This window comes from Schistocerca americana, chromosome 2, assembly GCF_021461395.2.
Source record: "Schistocerca americana isolate TAMUIC-IGC-003095 chromosome 2, iqSchAmer2.1, whole genome shotgun sequence".
Classification (NCBI taxonomy): Eukaryota; Metazoa; Arthropoda; class Insecta; order Orthoptera; family Acrididae; genus Schistocerca; species Schistocerca americana.
Window position 1 is genome coordinate 615,256,131 of NC_060120.1, and position 18,728 is coordinate 615,274,858.

At 43.7% G+C, this 18,728-nt stretch overlaps 1 protein-coding gene across 1 annotated transcript in view; it reads right to left on the reverse strand.

The window, feature by feature from the left end:
* The window catches only part of LOC124594252 (myosin-7B), a 305,039-nt gene that overhangs the window by 17,020 nt on the left and 269,291 nt on the right, over nt 1-18,728 (reverse strand). Inside the window, exon 7 of the mRNA XM_047132616.1 lies at nt 17,069-17,260. Coding sequence (XP_046988572.1) covers nt 17,069-17,260 — 192 coding nt within the window. The remainder of the gene's footprint in view (nt 1-17,068; nt 17,261-18,728) is intronic.

Here is an 18,728-nt window from a genome sequence, read left to right on the forward strand (position 1 = left end):
ATAAATTTCCTTGAGGCACGAAAGGTACTGTCCACAAATCAACACAGATTTAGTAGGCATCGCTTGTACGAAACGCAGCTTGCTCTTTTTTCACATGGTATCTTACAAACCATTGATGGTGGGCAACAGGTAGAGTCTATATTCTTAGATTTGCGTAAAGCCTTTGACACGGTGCCTCTCTGCAGACAGTTGGCGAAGGTCCAAGCATGCTTAATAGATTCCCAGATATGACGAGTGTTCATCAGGACAAGGGTATCTGCGGTGCACGGGAAGGTGTCTTTGTTGAGAGACTTAGAGAAAATTTCTAGCTGTTGTGATGACGGGCAGCTTGTTCTAAATGTAGAAAAACGTAAGTTAGTGCGGTCGAGAAGGAAAAACGATCCTGTAATGTTCAAAAATGGGTCAAATGGTTCTGAGCACTATGGGACTCAACTGCTGAGGTCATTAGCCCCCTAGAACTTAGAACTAATTAAACCTAACTAACCTAAGGACATCACAAACATCCATGCCCGAAGCAGGATTCGAACCTGCGACCGTAGCGGTCTTGCGGTTCCAGACTGCAGCGCCTTTAACCGCACGGCCACTTCGGCCGGCCCTGTAATGTTCGAATACAGCAATAGTGGTGTGCTACTTGACACACTCACATAGATTTTTTTAGTTGGCGTAATTTGCAGAGCGATATGAAATGCAATGACCACGTCAGATTGGTAGTATGGAAAGCGAATGCTCGGCTTTGTTTTATTGGGAGAATTTTGGGAAAGTGTAACTCGTCTATAAAGGAGACGGCGTATAGAATGCTAGTGCGATCCATTCCTGAGTGCTGTTCTAGTGATTGGGATCCTCACTATTCCGGATTAATGGGAGACATCGAAGGAATTCGAAGGCGTGTTGCTAGACTTGTTACCGGTAGGTTTAATTAGCACGCAAGTATTACGGTGGCGCTTCGTTTACTCAAATGGGAATCTCTGGAGGGAAGATGACGCTCTATTCGCAAGAAAATATTGCGGAAATTTAGAGAACCGGTGTTTGAGGCCGACTGCAGAACGATCCTAATTCTCGCAGCGCACGTTTCACGTAAGGACCATAAAGATAAGACGCGAGAAATTATGGCTCGTGAGGATGCTCTTAGACAGCCGTTTTTCCCTCGCTCTATTTGCGATTGGAAAAGGAAAGGAAATAACTAGTACTAGTACTACAAGTAGTAGTGGTAGTAGTAGTACTAGTACGCGGGCCCTCCACCATGCACTGTACGGTGGCATGCGGAGTATGTACGTAGATGTAGATGTACAACTCACTGCTATCCCAATACCTCCCACAGGTAAACATTAATAAGAATTTAAGGGCCACATTGACAGCCAATCATAGTAAGGATCAGAGGGGATGGAATCGTTTACTCCCTTGATAGAAATTAGCCTTTAAAACGCTAAGCATGAAAGCCATAAATCCAAACCTACCGAATTCCTCTTGAATTTTCGAATGACCACACCACTTGGTTTATTAATGATCTGTTGCCGAAGTGGATCGCATCACCTCAACTGACTGCCCGATGGAGGAAAACCAGAAGAAACATTAAAACAGCTCATCAATTTGAAATCAGAAATAATAAAACGCTGTAGCTAAACCCTAAAGTCCATATTACGCGGTGCATCTAAGGAGTACACGTCTGCGCAACGCCCCAATCTTACATGTTTGGAATTACAGACTGGTCGCCCGATAATACGATACACGCAGGATGTTAACGGCGCGAATCCGCGCATGCGCGCTAGACAGAAATAAGACTTGAAATTCGAATGGGGATGTTTGATTTCTTGTAAAATGTTTCAAATGGCTCTGAGCACTATGGGACTTAACTGCTGAGGTCATCAGCCCCCTAGAACTTAGAACTACTTAAACCTAACTAACGTAAGGACATCACACACACCCATGCCCAAGGCAGGATTCGAACCTGCGACCGTAGCGTCAGCGCGGCTCCAGACTGTAGCGCCTAGAACCGCTCGGCCACTCCGGCCGACGATTTCTTGTAAAGTCGTTCATTCGAATTAAAAATTTTTGAGCGCTCGAGATTCCTATTTATTACGAATAAATAGCTGTTGGTCTCTTATGTAGGTAGCTATCAAGGAATTTCGTTATTACTGTCCTGAATTATGGACACAATTATTCCTTTTATTTTATGACACTTCGTTGCACAAGTGTACGTTTAATTTACGTTTATACAAAATTTTGCATATGTAGGACAAGTTGTTTCTGGAACCATTGACCTGGCAATGTATATAACCCACTGGCCGACCGTTGTGGCCGAGCGGTTCTAGGCGCTTCAGTCCGGAACCGCGCTGCTGCTACGGTCGCAGGTTCGAATCGTGCCTCTGACACGGATGTGTGAGATGTCTTTAGGTTAGTTAGATTTAAGTGGTTTTAAGTCCAGGGGACTGATGATCTCAGACGTTAAGTCCCATAGTCCTCAGGGCCATATGATTTTTTCTATAACCCACAGGATTAGAAGGCGACGACGGTGAAGAGCCAGATGTTATTGAGTTCGCCGCTGGCTGGGAAGAAGGGACGAAAGCAGGAGCACATATTCCCTATTAATGAAGGAACTCATGCCCAAAGATCCACAGGAATTTCTGAATTTCGTGAGAATGGACGTGGCTTGTTGATGATACAGGAAGGAATTTGCTGAAGTGACACAGTAATGTAGGAGGCAATTTCAACTAGTTGGAAGTAAGAATTAACCCATTCGTTTATTCATTGTATGAAGGAACTCTCTCACCAACTACTGCCACTTTCTCCCTCCTGGCATGCAATCAAATCAAACGTGAACTTTCGTCTATTAAGGCGCTACCTATACAAATTGAAAATCACACATGTAAAGTTTATGTACGTTTACTCAGAAATAAACGACTGCCAGCATGCCTTGTTGTGATAAAGAGGGTCGTGAGGATCAGACACCTATTTTCGACAGCCATAGGACGCTTAACACTTGTTTGGTCCATTCCATTTCTGGAATACGAAGTAATCAGTATTGGTGCTAAGAATGTTTTTTTTGCAAACAGCTTGTGTAGAAGAAAGTCTACCGGCAAAAAATGTTGCTTTTCTTTAAATACTGCACTTATGAAAGTTTACTCGCTGAAAAACAAGTAAAAGCACCAATATGAGCACCTGAAGGTACGTGCTGGCCACAGATGTCAATAAGGACAGTACAATGTGCACGCGCGGATTCAAGGCAGTTTAGAACTGCTGTCTCCTATCGCCAGATGGCTATCGCGGTGGACCTGTAACGTTTGTCCTATAATACTCCCTCTGATAGGTTGGAGATAAGGTGTTTGAAAAAAAAAAAAAAAAAACAGATCTTTAGTAATGCAGCTGATAAAATTACTAAAAACCTTATGTCTTTCTAAACCGTTATAAAACCGATTTTTTTTAACTTTGTCAGGTCTGCAAAAAGTAAGGGGGATCCTTGCTCACCTCTCGCAGATTAACCCAGGCACCAATCCAGTAAGTAAAGAAGTCATGATCAGGAATTGAGGCGTGTGGGGGGGGGGGGGGGGGGCATATGTGCCATGGTTGACATTATCATACCTACACTCTTCACAACTTTCATAAGCATTATGTCAAAGATTCGAGCGAGATATTTGTCCTGGTTTGGGATACAGCGATATAGCGGCCAGTTGAAAAGGCAAGAAGTGGCGGTTCTTGCCCGCCAGTCATGATAGGTGCCCGTGATTCTAGTGTATGAAGTAGCAGTCATAATGTGTGCAAAGAAAAAAAGAGCTATGTGCACATAGTGGTGTTCAGCCCATCTGTCTGCGAGAAACAGCTTGTAATGGAGTCACGTAGCAACAGACGCAGGTATGTTGGTGTCTGCAGCCAGTGCCTGATACTACATTGAACGGTAGGTGCCATTCTGCCTCTATTTATGGCTCTATTGTGCTGGTGTACGCTGGCGCCAGCACGCCATGTGGCATAGAGGTTACGAGAGTATCGACAGAGGCCAACGACAAGACTCGCTGGAAATGCGATGCCAACGTCATCTCCGCCGCCAGTATTTAAGATAGCCGCTGCGGACCGAAGGGCCAGTTCGTTCGAGTTAGTCACTTAGTTCGTTCCAGTTAGTTCAGTTAGTTCGAGGCTGTATGCTGTGTGAATTCCAGCGTGTCACCGAGACGGAGCCGCAGACTTGGCCTCTAGCACAGAGACAGGCAGCACATAGCAAACTTATAGTGAACACAGCGGGCTCCTACTTCAACAGTATTGAGGCTACGTGGTCTATACAGAAGAGAGCTTGTACCACAGCACATGGAAACTCTCTTTTTTATGAATAAAGAACCCAGTTATTAATTGCATGCAGTTTGTGTTATGGAACGAGGATACCGGCCACCAACCAACATCCTCTCCTTGCTTCCCATGGCACAGCTCTACAGAGAATACAACATCTACACCATGCGTGAAGCATAGTATGTACCGCTGAATACTGAACTGCTCATTGACAGTAGAGTATACCCTCATTAAGCAATGAGGCTCCAGGTTGTGGCAAGCATGTGCTTTCCCATGTTGAGTTAGATAATCTTGATTGAATTTTCTCATTCTGAGAGCATTGAAGGGCGATCTGTTTTAATTGTTAAAAACCATTCAAAAGCCATGATCGCACAAAATATTTTTTATTCAAGACAATCGGTTTCAACAGTCTTAGTTGTCTTCTTCAAGTTTTAAACATTTTTTTGTTGCAAAACATGTTCATTTTACGCTGAACCTCATGCACAACATTCAAGAGGATAAACTCAGCGCCGGCCGCGGTGGTCTCGCGGTTCTAGGCGCGCAGTCCGGAACCGTGCGACTGCTACGGTCGCAGGTTCGAATCCTGCCTCGGGCATGGATGTGTGTGATGTCCTTAGGTTAGTTAGGTTTAAGTAGTTCTAAGTTCTAGGGGACTAATGACCACAGCAGTTGAGTCCCATAGTGCTCAGAGCCATTTGAACCATTTTTTTGATAAACTCAGCACATTATAAACGTTTGTCATCGGTAAAATATTTAAAAACTCACAGCACCTTGTCCAAAAGGCCATGTCTATATAGAGGATGACTATAATTAAAGTTAAACTTTCAAAACACTGTAGAAATAACACCACTGGTCAGAATGACGTCAAATTGGAGAAGAGGGAAAACGTATGGCAGAAGAAAAAATATAGTGTGAAAATTGATCAATAGATGGCAATGTATGTGTCAGAATACGTAAATGAAAACACCTGTCATGCGCACGATCCATTGATATTGCTATAAACACGCCGGGTTGTAAAGCTGGAAATGCATATCCTCCTATTTCCATCTATTGTACTATAAATTTTTTCCTTATTTTGTTACTTGAAGATATGACATTTATGTGTCTTTATATATTGTAATTGTTTTACTATTTTTATATATATATTTATGCATTTATGTCGATGTATAATTGGTTTGTTTTGTAAATATTATTTGTAATTTTACGCTGGGTCTTGCCTAGGGAAAACTATGCTATCGAACGATTACATCGATAGGTCGTGTGGAGAACCAAAGTATTTAGGATCTTTGGTAGTGTTAACTCTGCCGCATGGAGCGCGGGCAGAGAGAGTCTGGCTGGAGTAGGGCAGTGGAGCAGGTGTGTTGTGTGACGCTCCCGCGAGTTGCCGCGCTTTCGGGGTTTGGCAGCATGTAATTGCGCTCGACTTGCTAAGATAGTTTCTGACACGGTGTCGCGTACGGGAAGCATTAGCTGGCGCTCATCAAGAGCCCGTTTCGCCTGGTGACCGTGTCGAGAAGAAGGCGCGCCAACATCCAGCTTCTGCAACAGTGACGGCCGACAATGAGTGACTGTCGCCACCTCCTCGACCGACGACTTCAAACCTTCAATCAACCAACAAGGAAGACTTGAAGCACGTAAAGTTTTAGAACTGTATGGCAGACCTCAGCTTTTAAAATTGTTCCATTTGCCTCACATAATTACAGCAACTTAGTATGAACCTTTGTTGCTCACTGTCCCAATTGGATTACCAAGCATGGTCCCTTCCTTTTCCGGAATGAACCCGAGTGTCGTTGAAATTCAAACGCCAGCATTAAAGTAATATCATTCGATTTCACTGCTTTAATTTCAAAGTTCAGTTAAGGTATTCATAGCTGGCTACAATATTTAGATTACACAAGCACAAATTAAGAGTGCGAGTTTTGTTACCATATTTTAGCTTACCTGTGACTGCAGCTCAGCTTGGTATGTACTAAATTTTACTATTGTTAATTGTTCAGAATCATTTAATTCAAGTTCAAAGTTAAATCACTTATTTCTAAATTGCGTAGATTCAAGTAGCTTTTGAAATGATTGTTGAGGTAGCCCAAGACTAACCTTATTTTGCTGAATTTCGTAGTGCTTCAGAAACAAAGCTCACTATTAATTTCAGTCACTAAATTAACTTTTAATTTTCCGGTTTTATTAATTCTTTTGCTAAATTAAGTCAGAGTGTAGCGAAATTTATTACTTCTGACAAACATCCAGTTTTCACACAACATGTGTCAACCTTCAGTTCCCACGCTTTTAGTGCTAATTATATGTTCAATAACCTTTGGTTGGTTCAAATCGCTCTGAGCACTATGGGACTTAACTTCTGAGGTCATCAGTCCCCTAGAACTTAGAACTACTTAAACCTAACTAACCTAAGGATATCACACACATCCATGCCCGAGGCAGGATTCAAACCTGCGACCGTATCGGTCGCGCGGTTCCAGACTGTAGCGCCTAGAATTGCTCGGCCACCCGGGCCGGCTCAATAACCTTTCTTTTTCAGTTATTATAGTAGTTGTCCATAGGACTGGCGACCGTAATTTCCCCCAAAACTCAAATATCAAATTAACGCCAGTTAATTGTTAACGTAACGACCGCACATTTACTTTCTTTATTAATTTTACCCTCTTCTCAAAATTAATTTCCACCAATTTCATTTGCATTTTTCCTTTCATTTAGATGTAACCCTTTCCTCCCTCTTTACCGACAAATTAACTTCGGTGACGATTGCTTTTCCCAAATTTCCATTAGGTGGACGCGGTTTAATTTTTCACTGTCGTTAAGGTCGATAAGTGAGAGGGAGGTTACAGGGTACGCGGCTTTTCCTCCTTACGCGTCTCCGACGTTTGCCATGACTGTCTCAATGCAGGATCGCGCTCTGTTTGTAAAGCTGTATTACAAGAATGATGACTGTGCACACGTCACTCAGCAGAAGTTCCGGACACTGAAGGGGTTGAAAAAAGGCGTTGGTCCGATGACTGCCGTGGGTCTGGAGAAAATGATTCGGGAATTTGAAAACACAGTTTCTTTTGCTGTGCAACCTGGTAGAGGGAGGAAACAAATTGATTCGATGTCAGTGGAAATAGTGGCCACAGCAATGGAGGAAGAGGCGAGTGGTGGTGTACAAAAGAGGTAGTGCGTGGAAAATTGCCCGAACATTGGACATATCCGTGATCACGGTGCGAAAAATCCCACGAAACATCCTTCTTTGCTACCTATTCAAAATTGCCTATGTGCACGAGTTGGCCGCGCGGGATTAGCCGAGCGGTCTAGGCGCTGCAGTCATTGACTGTGCGGCTGGTCCCGGCGGAGGTTCGAGTCCTCCATCGGGCATGTGTGTGTGTGTGTGTGTGTGTGTGTGTGTGTGTGTGTGTGTGTGTGTGTGTGTGTGTTTGTCCTTAGGATAATTTAGGTTAAGTAGTGTGTAAGCTTAGGGACTGATGACCCTAACAGACCAGTCCCATAATATTTCACACACATTTTAGCATTTTTTTTTTTTGCCCGAGTTGCTTCCTGTTGACCTGCCAGCAAGAGAGACCTTTGCTTTAGAATTTCTTGCTCGCATGGAAGTGGACAATGATTAACTGTGGAAGATTTTGTGGGCAGACAAAGCCCACTTCCATGTGACAGGATATGTCAATACACAGAACTGTCGAATATGGGTAACGGAAAATCCACAAGCAAATCAAACAGTATCACTTCATCCTGAAAAGGCCACTGTGTGGTGCGGGTTTACGGGCTTATTTATCATAGGGCCATATTTTTTCGAAGAGACAGGTGCTTCCGGTCCCATTACCTGTAGCATCACTGATAAGCGCTATGAGTGTCTTTTGCGCAACCACGTCAATCCAGCTCTTCAACAGCGTGTATGTGTGAATGGAATCATTTTTATGCAAGATGACGCACCTCCGCACGTTGCAAATCCAGTTAAGCAGCTGCTGAAGCGCCATTTCGGAAATGCTAGAATTATCAGCCGCTATTTCCCTACAACCTGGCCGTCCCGATCACCTGATCTTAATCAGTGTGACTTCTGGCCGTGGGACTATCTGAAAGCTGTTGCGTTCAGTGTTCTGACTGCAAACTTAGCTGCATTGAAGGCACGCATTGCACAACACATTCTGAACGTGACCGCGGAAACACTTCAATCAGTTGTGGAACATGCTGTTTCTCGATTTCAACTTATTGCAAAAAACGGTGGACAGCCTACTGAACATGTTTTGCGCCAGTCACACGGAAATTAATAACCCAATTTGATTTTTATTTATGCTTTGTATGCGGTTTTTGGTCTCAGTACAATTAAAAACCGATTTTTCCCATCCGATGTTGTATGACCTTTCCGTGGTGGATGGGCTTACGTAACTAACAGTAACACACCTGTACATCAATGCACACTGAGTAGTACAGTTTGTGTAACGTCAAACGCATACCTTAGGCATTGTTGTATGATTCATTTGTCATTTGTAGTCGACCACTATTAAATTATGATGCTTACAGCGCCATCTATCGCTACATTTTGTAACTATTTATTTTTCTTCTGCCATATGTTTTCCCCCTTCTCCGATAATATTCCGTTGCAATTTGACGTCATTCTGATCAGTGGTGTTATTTCTACAGCGTTCTGAGAGTTTAACTTTAATTATAATCACCCTGTACATATTGCTGACGGATGCTTGTTACATGGTACAAATACAGTACACAATAGCACATCTGTTTACCTATATTGGACACTTAATAAACAATCGTTTAGTCAGTTAACATCTGACGCTTCAAGGATCAGCTAGAGCAGCAACCATTTAAAACCATTCTTAAAATTAAGCAATTCCTTAGCAATATAAAAAACAGCTTAGAATAGGACAACTTTTCAAATTTATTATTGCTACTTAATAAATATTTTGGTAAAACTGTATCAAGTTTTTAAAAAGTTTCAATTTTGCGCTGTATGAATGTAGAGTTTTATTACTAAAATCAAATGTATTTATTGATATAAGCAGATTAAATAGTAGTTATACTCTTTTTCCGTCACAGTCAACTTGGATCACTATGGAGAAGGTCCACTAGTGCCACCCTATAACGCCAGCTATTTGTTACTATTTCTGCTGACACCTCGTTTATACTTGGTGCCTTTCCTCCTTTCATACTGCACAGTGCTGATTCTACTTCTTTTCCTTGTCGTTACTCATGTCCTCATTGGGCCTCTCCTCCTCACCTATCCAATCTAGATTTAAAACTGATTTGAAGTGATCTTTCCACATGACTTTCAATTTCTTCTTACCATTTACATCCGGAATAGTGAGATTGTCATTCACAACTTTCCTGTTTCCCGCCACTATCCCATGTAGTATTTCCTGTTGCTTTTGCTGTGCTACTCCATCATCTCTGCCCATTTCCTCCTCTCCTCTGCCAACATCTTCGTGGCAGCCTCTGAGTCGTAAACATCCATTCAAACAGTCTATTACCCGCTTCGAGTGGTTGATGTGTATGCTAGGCTACTAGTTAAGTGACTTCCCCTCACTAAAAGGCGTCATGTGGCAGGGAAAATTTGTTTTCTAGCAATCTGTCATTGAACTCTGGGTGAATACGGTAGAGTACAGTACTGCGGCGAGCCGCAGTGCAACTGGGAGAGTGACTATATCAGTCTGTTCATCTGCGGCTCTCAAAGGACACGTCACAAGACAAAAAGTCTTTTGGGTAAAAAGGCCGATTTGATTGCAGCTGTTCTCATCTAGGGGTGTATCATGTTAGAAACACGTAGAAGTTCCCTAGGAGTACTGTGACAGATGCAATTTTTGGGAATGGTCTCTCACAACAGTATGTATTCTCTTTACATGATGCAAGTGGAACTGGTCTCCATCTGACTCTTGCTAATGCCCACCACACTGTGTTGCTTTATTGACACTCTCTCTGTGTGTGTGTGTGTGTGTGTGTGTGCGCGCGCGTGCGCGCGTGTGTGTTTTGAGGACGAGTAGATGAACGTGAGAACACACGCGTCTTGAGGGCCTAGCAAGCTCTAGGATCTACATTCGATTGAAGAGGCATGGTCTATCAAAGAACCATTGCTGACCTCTAGAAGGTGTCTGTCCAGCAATGGTTAGCAGTACTGCGAGACGTGCTGGACGACTTCTTCTGTGTTATGGGGAACCTTTGTGCATCCCGTACAGCCACGTGAAGATGTCAAAACTCTTATTGACATTATCTACGTTTTTAGCGAAAGGACTGCACACAATATAAACCCTACCCGAAAGGCACGACCAGTTTTCTGATAATTCTTGTATCCATATCACTATGTCACGTGTCGGAATGTTACGTAGGTACCTATTACTGACCAAATGCTCTCTACGGTTATGGACATGAATGTGGATTAATTCAACAAACGCCTGACATCGCTTTCATTAGCAGAATGATGCAAATTTAATCAAGGAATTTAATAACAACGAAGTTTTTCACGATGATGGCATCCTTATATAAAATCTTCTCGTAGTTGAGACTGCGTCAGATAGGAGGCAAAACTCGAGCTTTCAAAGATCACCACCATCTTCTTCGTCAGAAGATGAATGTTTGCTGGGAGCGAAGCGTTCAAGCTTCTTATTGGTCGGGTGACGCCGCCAGGAATTCGAATTTCTATTGGCTGTGTGACGTCGCCTGTAGGGTAGGATCTGTATGGGCAAATACAGGATATAGGCAATGTGGCAGAGAGCCCTCCGCCATTCACCGGGTCCCAACTGAAGAACGGAAGGGGAACTGAGACCAACCCCAGCATCACCTCTCCCCTTAAAAGCTACGATTTTGAGTGTATTTCTCTAAAGACTATCTCTTTTAACGGCTGGTCTCCAGGTAAAATTCAGTTTAAAACCTCCATCTCTGTTAAAGTTGTTATTGCACATTTTAATTTCAATCGGTCCTTTTATTATTCTGGCAGTTGTCCCTGAAAGTAAATAAATTTAACATATGGCGCATTTGTAGAAAAAGAAACTCTACTATCAATGTAAAATCGCCGGAAACAGTAGCTACCGTAAAATATCTAGGAGTAGCTATCGAGAACGACTTTAAGTGGAATCATCACATAAAACAAATAGTAGGAAAAAAAGATGCTAGACTGAGAGTCATAGGAAGAATCTTAAGAAAATTTAACTCATAAACGAAAGAAACGGCTTACAAGGAACTTGTTTGACCGATTCCTGACTACTGTTCACCAGTCTATTGATTCCTTCCACATACATCTCATGAAATAACCACGACGAGAAAACTCGAGAAATTGAAGTTAAAACAGAGACTTAGCGACAATCGTTCTTCCGACGCGCCATTCACATGTAGAACAGGGAAGGGGGGATAAGTTAGTGATAACAGGAATACCCTCCACCAAATACCGTCAGGTGGCTTGCAGAGTATTGGTCTAGATGTAAATTACGGAATGCTAGTAAGTCGATACCTAACCCGCCCGGCTAGCCGCGCGGTCTAACGCACTGCTTGCCGAGCGGGAAGGCATGCCGGTCCCCGGCACGGGTCCGTCCGGCGGATTTGTGTCGAGGTCCGGTGTGCCGGCCAGCCTGTGGATGGTTTTTAAGGCGGTTTTCCATCTACCTCGGCGAATGCGGGCTGGTTCCCCTTACTCCGCCTGAGTTACACTAAGTCGGTCGGTGATTGCTGCGCAAACACTGTCTCCACGTACGCGTACACCATAATTACTCTTCCACGCGAACATTTGGGGTTACACTCGTCTGGTATGAGACGTTCCTGGGGCGGGTCCACTGGAGGCCGAACCGCACAATAACCCTGGTGGGTTCGGCATGGGGCGGCGGTGGGGTGGGTGGACTGCTGTGGCCTATTATGGGGTTGTGAACCACTGAGGCCTACGGCGGGACGAAGCCTCTCCGTCGTTTCTAGGTCCCCAGTTTGCTACACAGTACACAAGTCGATCCCTGGGAGAGGACTTTCGTTTCCTCAAAGTTTATCTTGTGCTCTTCTGTGAGGCTGTTCTGCTATCGCTGGAATCTCAATATTTCTGTTCTTGGTGTGCCATCTATTTTGATTGTGGGCTGTCCATTGACAATCAACACTCCGGACAGCAGGTACACTCGAATCCAGGCCGTCTTTCACTGGACGCATTAATTCCTTTATTTTCAGTGGAGGTCGGCATACTTGTCTAATACCACATAAACGAATATACTCCCAATCTTGCTTGAGGTGGCCCTGCAGAATGTTGTGGGTTTGCTTCCTTTCGTTGCTACCTAATGGGTTGTATAGACTTGTAAGCTCCAACTATCGCAGCAGATGCCGTTTTCAAAACTTCCGTAATGACAGAAGGCACCGTGCTGTTTCGAATAATATGAGCCCGTTTCATGCCTACTTATACCAGAGGGACGTGGCATCACATCTGAAACTCTAACTCCTCCATAATGCCCACCTGCAGTAGAGACAAAAAATATTTTGAAAAACACATTTTCATAAGAAAAACACCTTACTCAGCAGAAAATCTTTACAACTGTTATGTAGCTTGATTTACAGCGCAATTGCGCTAATATCACAAAACAAGGACCACTGTGTTCCATAACTGGCGACATCACAATAATTTCACAAAATTACAGTAGATTGTCAAAGTCATATTACATCTTACAAGACTTGCGGAAGTCAAATTAGTGTACACAGCCATTAGTGCATGATTGCGTAACCTTTCGCTTTAATTACAGCTGCTTAGCGCTATGATACGGAGTCATAGCGAGCAGCCAAATGACGCAGGGGGATTTTCTACGGTCTTTAACCAAAAATTGCTACAGCTGGTCGTGGCTGGGGAATTTTCGTTCCTTAGCCTTCGTTCGAATTCATCCCACAGATGTTCAATACGAGTGAGATCTGGGCTTCGGCTGGGGCACTTAAGCATCCTTACTCACATCCTTCTCAAAATGTCTGTTCCATGGGCAGAGGTGTGCTTAGGATCATTGTCGTGCTGAAATTCCCAGTTTCGTCCCATTTTATCTTTGGCATGTGGCAACATGTGCATCCTCAAGATTTCAAAATATTTGAAGCGATCCATATTCCCTTCAATAGGCACCAGAGGGCCGACTCCTGAACGGGAGAAGCATCCCCCCATCACGACGTTCTCATCACCACTTGGGTACTTGGTAACGGGCATCGTTTCTTGCATTGAACGGTCGTCGAACATACTGAATCCAATCGAAAGAAAACAAATTAAAGTTACTTTCATCGCTCTAGAGCACACGCGACCACTGTTGAGGTGTCCAGTCCTTACGCGCTCTGGTAAACTCAAGTCGGGCTTTCCTTTTCATTGCCGACGTCAGTGGGTTTTTGATAGGGCAGCAGCTATGAGGATTAGACTCTCCGGGGATCCGTTTTACGGTACTGTCCCATTTTTCAACGTTGTGTAGTTCACGCAGCTCTCTGTTTATGTCAACGGCAGTCTTCTTTGGGTCATTCTTTGACATCCTCCTTATGAGATTATTCGTTCGGAGGGTGACATTGCTGGGCCGACCCATTCTTTGTTTATTATCTTTGATTCCTGTGAATCGTTTCTCCTTGTTCCAGACTTTCACAATTTGTGTCGACAAACCAAAACTTGCTTTGCTGTAGGACGAAAATTACCGCATCTTTGAGGTCTGCTGAATGCTTAATGACCTTCGGTATGTCGCGAACTGCGTAAAAACAAAACAAAGGCTAATGTAAACCAAAGGTATTCGGCGGAATACTGGCGTAGCCATTTGTTTCCCGACAATAAACCACAGTGTCAAAATACTTTTGGATGGACTACAACAGCACTGTCAGTGTTGTACTTACCGCCACTACGCTGAATCCTGATGCATGTGTTTGTATGGATGCTTGCCATTGCACAGTCAGCCAAGACGGGCTGGATAGGCAGGAAAGCGCACGGCGCACACCCTTGCGGCGAAAATACTTATTGTCGCTACTGTAGATCTATAAACTCTTGGCCCAGTTCTTTGAAGCCTTCACCAAAAACGGCATTAAAAGCTCTCATATCTTTACCTCTCTTTGTAGCACATTTTGCTTTAATACTATTTCTCGTTACTGCCAGTAGATCGTTACTGCCGGTAGACCTGAAGGAGCTGTGTCAGTGTGGGATTTCTTACAACTAGTTTTCTTCAAACGAGTTGTTCACGACTGAAAACCCAAAAATGTTGAGCAGTTTATGCACGACACCTACCCAGTAGACTTGCGGTTTTCATTTAAAACCAACGGAAATATATATTTTTAATGCAGCTGCTTCCTCACAATTCGTGATTACAGTTAGAAGCGCTAGGAATGGGGAATCTGTGCTGTTTGTAGCCACCTCTTTGCAGTCAAACATTACCAAGCCTCCGTTCATGTTTCCTATCCCGAGCCACGAGACCTGGTGCGGGTATCACATCCATTTCGGCTGTGCTCTCCCCGTCTCGCTTACTCGGTAATGCGAGACTCTAGCACGCGCCAAAAAGAGCCCCGCACCGCAAAAATTCGACAATTTCTTTAAAATGCTATTTTTGCGTTTAGTTGTCGCAAAATTTCCTCTGGTAGGGCTCACAGCACGGTCTTAGCCTAGGCATCTGCTCTCACTAAACGTACAAATAGGGTGAAGTCCATTAATTACTTGAGAGGTGTTCTTTAAAATTTGGACCGCGCCTCTCCTTTTGGTGAGATTTGGTTAGGTGTGGTAGGACACCCCTCCCCCCCCCCCCCCCCCCCCCAACCTCCTCCTCGCTCCACCCCCACGTGAGAATAACACAGCAGTTGCTTAAAAATATGTAAAAATGAAATTTTCTTATTTATTTTAAATATTGATTAAAACCTTTAATAAAACGTTATTCTTATAAACGTGCCAGTCAAGAGTAGTATTCGGACGGACAGACAGACAGCCAGAGACAGACAGGCAAAAAGGCTCTGTGTAAATAGTGTTAACCATTTGAATGGTCTCTAAAAAACTGACCATTTACTAGCGTATTACATACATCAAATGTCACTGGACCTTGTTTGTAACTTCCTTTGATCGCTGTGTGTACGTGACTTTTCAGTTTCCTGATTTACACGACCAGTACGAGAATTCTGTCAATGAGCTTCAGCATAGCTTCCTACCACAAACAATTAAATTTCTGCTAACACGTGTTATTCAACTTGTCGGCTTGCCGCTTAACGTACGCTTCTAAAAGTTTTGATACAAATTGATGTTGAATGCAGTAATATCGGATTTATATGTGTTACAAGAATATCGCGACTGACTTACTGACTGGGACGTAGAGTTTTAGAGTGGCACGGCAGAGAAGTCCTCGAATTAAATCTGCCACTTGTGCGGCACTTGTTTCAAATCGGGGTATCCTGGGGACGAACATGTATAAGGCCCTCAATCCAGTGCAGAGTGGCCATAAAGATTGCGGGCGCTTAATATTTTCTACGCTTGGGATTAATTTTATGAAACAAAATTTTAACCATTTTAGTAATGTATATTCTCTGAATGAAAAAGTTGATGTGAGATGATCATTGCTGCCCCCCCCCCCCCCCCCGGTCCGTGACCCACATTTAAATTGAGCACCTTTCAGCCCACCATAAACATTACAATATTTTCACAAGCTGTGACATGGTCGCGAATTGAACATTGACCCGAATATAGAACACATTTCCTTTACCTGACGTCTATGGTCACAACTACTGGACAATTAATCATTGAAGAATGTGTGTACGCCTACGCTAACGACATCTGGCGAACTTGCAACACAAACATTTTGTGGCTACTGTACGGCAGTTTGTTTCGAACAGTAGTGTTGCTGACAAGGTGACTATTGTATATACTATTATTTATAAATATATTTGACGATGCTGGCGCTGATTTTGTGTTTAGCATTTGACGATGACACTATGGTTCCAGCGCGTTAGGAAATGTTTTTATAAAACAGGTATGCCTCTTCATATTTAAAGCGCACACACGCACATATATATCAATAATTCTTCTCACTGTGGTCTATTTTATTGTTTTAAGCTGTAGACAAACTGCTAGTGTATTTGTGTTTTTCCCAAGTTTTTCTGCAGATCTGAAGATGGTCATTATAGACCGAAACCGGTAGTCTGATGACACGAAATTTGTGACCATAGACGTGAAGTAAAGGAAACATTACAATAATTTGGGACAGCTCTGTAGAACTGTACGAGCACTTAGGATATTTTACAAGAAATGTATTCGCAGTTGCGTATATGGACAACCGTCAGCTGTATAAGGGATTGAGGACGTTGAAAACTTGTGCCAGACCGGACTCGAACCCGGATTTCCCGCTTATCGAGAGCGGTCGCGTTACCAGTTGGTTATCTGGGCGAGGCTCACGGCCATGCATCGTGCTCCGATAACCAAAAGGTGAGGCGACAATTCTCGATAAAAGGGGAAACCCGGGTTCGAGTCCGGTCTGGCAAAAATTTTCATCGTCCTCAGTGCACTATACAGATGATGGTTGTCCTTATTTGCAACTGCGAATACATTCATTGCATTTCATAATGGCTGTAGTCACCGCAGTGTGCATGTCCGAAGAAATATTGCAGCGTAATTCGGAATAACACAGGCACTCAATATCGGTAGGGTATTTTGTATGACATGCAACAAAACGAAGTGTTGAAAAATCAAACAGAGGTCTGGTTAGGTGGAGGTTAAGGTGAGGTAAGGTGTGATTCAAGTAAAGCTTCAGAATGAAGAGTCCGGGTGAGATATGTTAGGTTAAACGGATGAGTAAAGGTAAGGTAACGTAAGGTAAGGGGGAGGTAGGTCTGGGAGCGGAGCACCCACCTGCAGCAGGATCTGATGGACGCCGTACTCAATGCGGCGCTTGGTGTCGAGCACGTTGTCGGCCGTCTGAATGAGCACCCTCTCCACCTTGGCGAGCGCCTGTACTTCGGAACGCAGCTGCTCGTAGCTGGCCGTCACGCCCGAGAAGAGCGTCTCAGCCGCCTGGTTGCCTTCGGACACGGCGCGCACCACCTGCACAGTAGCACGCTGTTCAGAGCTCCCCGGTCAAACTGTTGTCACCCAGGCAGCAGTAACTGCTACTCTCTGCTACTGCGTCACCTGGTGCATCTTCCTAACGTACTCACTAGAGCTGGACAAGATAATTTATGGACTTCTACATAGAGCAAGGCCACCTTTGACATCGAAGTCTGTCAGTGTCTTTCTGGAGATCATTGCATATAAATCCTGATTGGTAGTCAATAGGATCTTGCACCATTGCTGAAAAAAATGTGATTAGGACTCACGAACTGAGGGTTCCATACAAACTTAATCATGTATACAGACAGTTCTTCCAACCCGGGAATCGAGAATCTCAACGACTTTTGCCTGTCGGAATAGACAGGCCCCCTGGCTCAGCAGCTGTTGTGGCAGAACACCTGAAGGAAAATTTGGAAAATATTTCGAGTAGATTTCCTGACCATGTTATAGTTCTGGGTGGAGATTTTAATTTACCAGATACAGGCTGGGAGAATCAAACGTTTATAACGGGTGGCAGGGACAAAGATTTCAGTTGTGTCGCAGGGGAGTGTTGTATGACCATTGCTATTCAAAATAAATGATCTTGTGGATAACGTCGGAAGTTCACTGAGGCTTTCTGCGGATGATGCTGTAGTACATCTAGAGGTTGTAACAATGGAAAATTATACTGAAATGCAGAAGGATCTGCAACGAATTGGCGCATGGTGCAGGGAATGGCAATTGAATCTCAATGTAGACAAGTGTAATGTGCTGCGAATACATAGAAAGAAGGATCCTTTATCATTTAGCTACAATATAGCAGGTCAGTAACTGGAAGCAGTTAATTCCATAAATTATCTGGGAGTAGGCATTAGGAGTGATTTAAAATGGAATGACCATACAAAATTAATCGTCGGTAAAGCAGATGCCAGACAGATTCATTGGAAAAATCTTAAGGAAATGCAGTCCGAAAACAAAGGAAGTAGGTTACAGTACATTTGTCCACCCACTGCTTGAATACTGCTCATTGGTGTGGGATCCGTACCAGACAGGGTTGATAGAAGAGATAGAGAAGATCCAACGGAGAGCAGCGCGCTTCGTTACAGGATCATTTAGTAATCTCGAAAGTGTTACAGAGATGACAGATAAACTCCAGTGGAAGACTCTGCAAGAGAGACGCTCAGTAGATCGGTACGGGCTTTTGTTGAAGTTTCGAGAACATACCTTCACTGAGGAGTCAAGCAGTATATTGCTCCCTCCTACGTATGTCTCGCGAAGAGACCACGAGGATAAAATCAGAGAGAGAGCCCACACAGGGGCATAGCGACAATCTTTCTTTCCACGAACAATACGAGACTGGAACAGAAGGGAGAAACAATAGAGGTACTCAAGGTACCCGCCGCCACACACCGTCAGGTGGCTTGCGGAGTATGGATGTAGATGTAGAAGATATTAATCCTGGAAATTCCAAGATCGTTTCGAA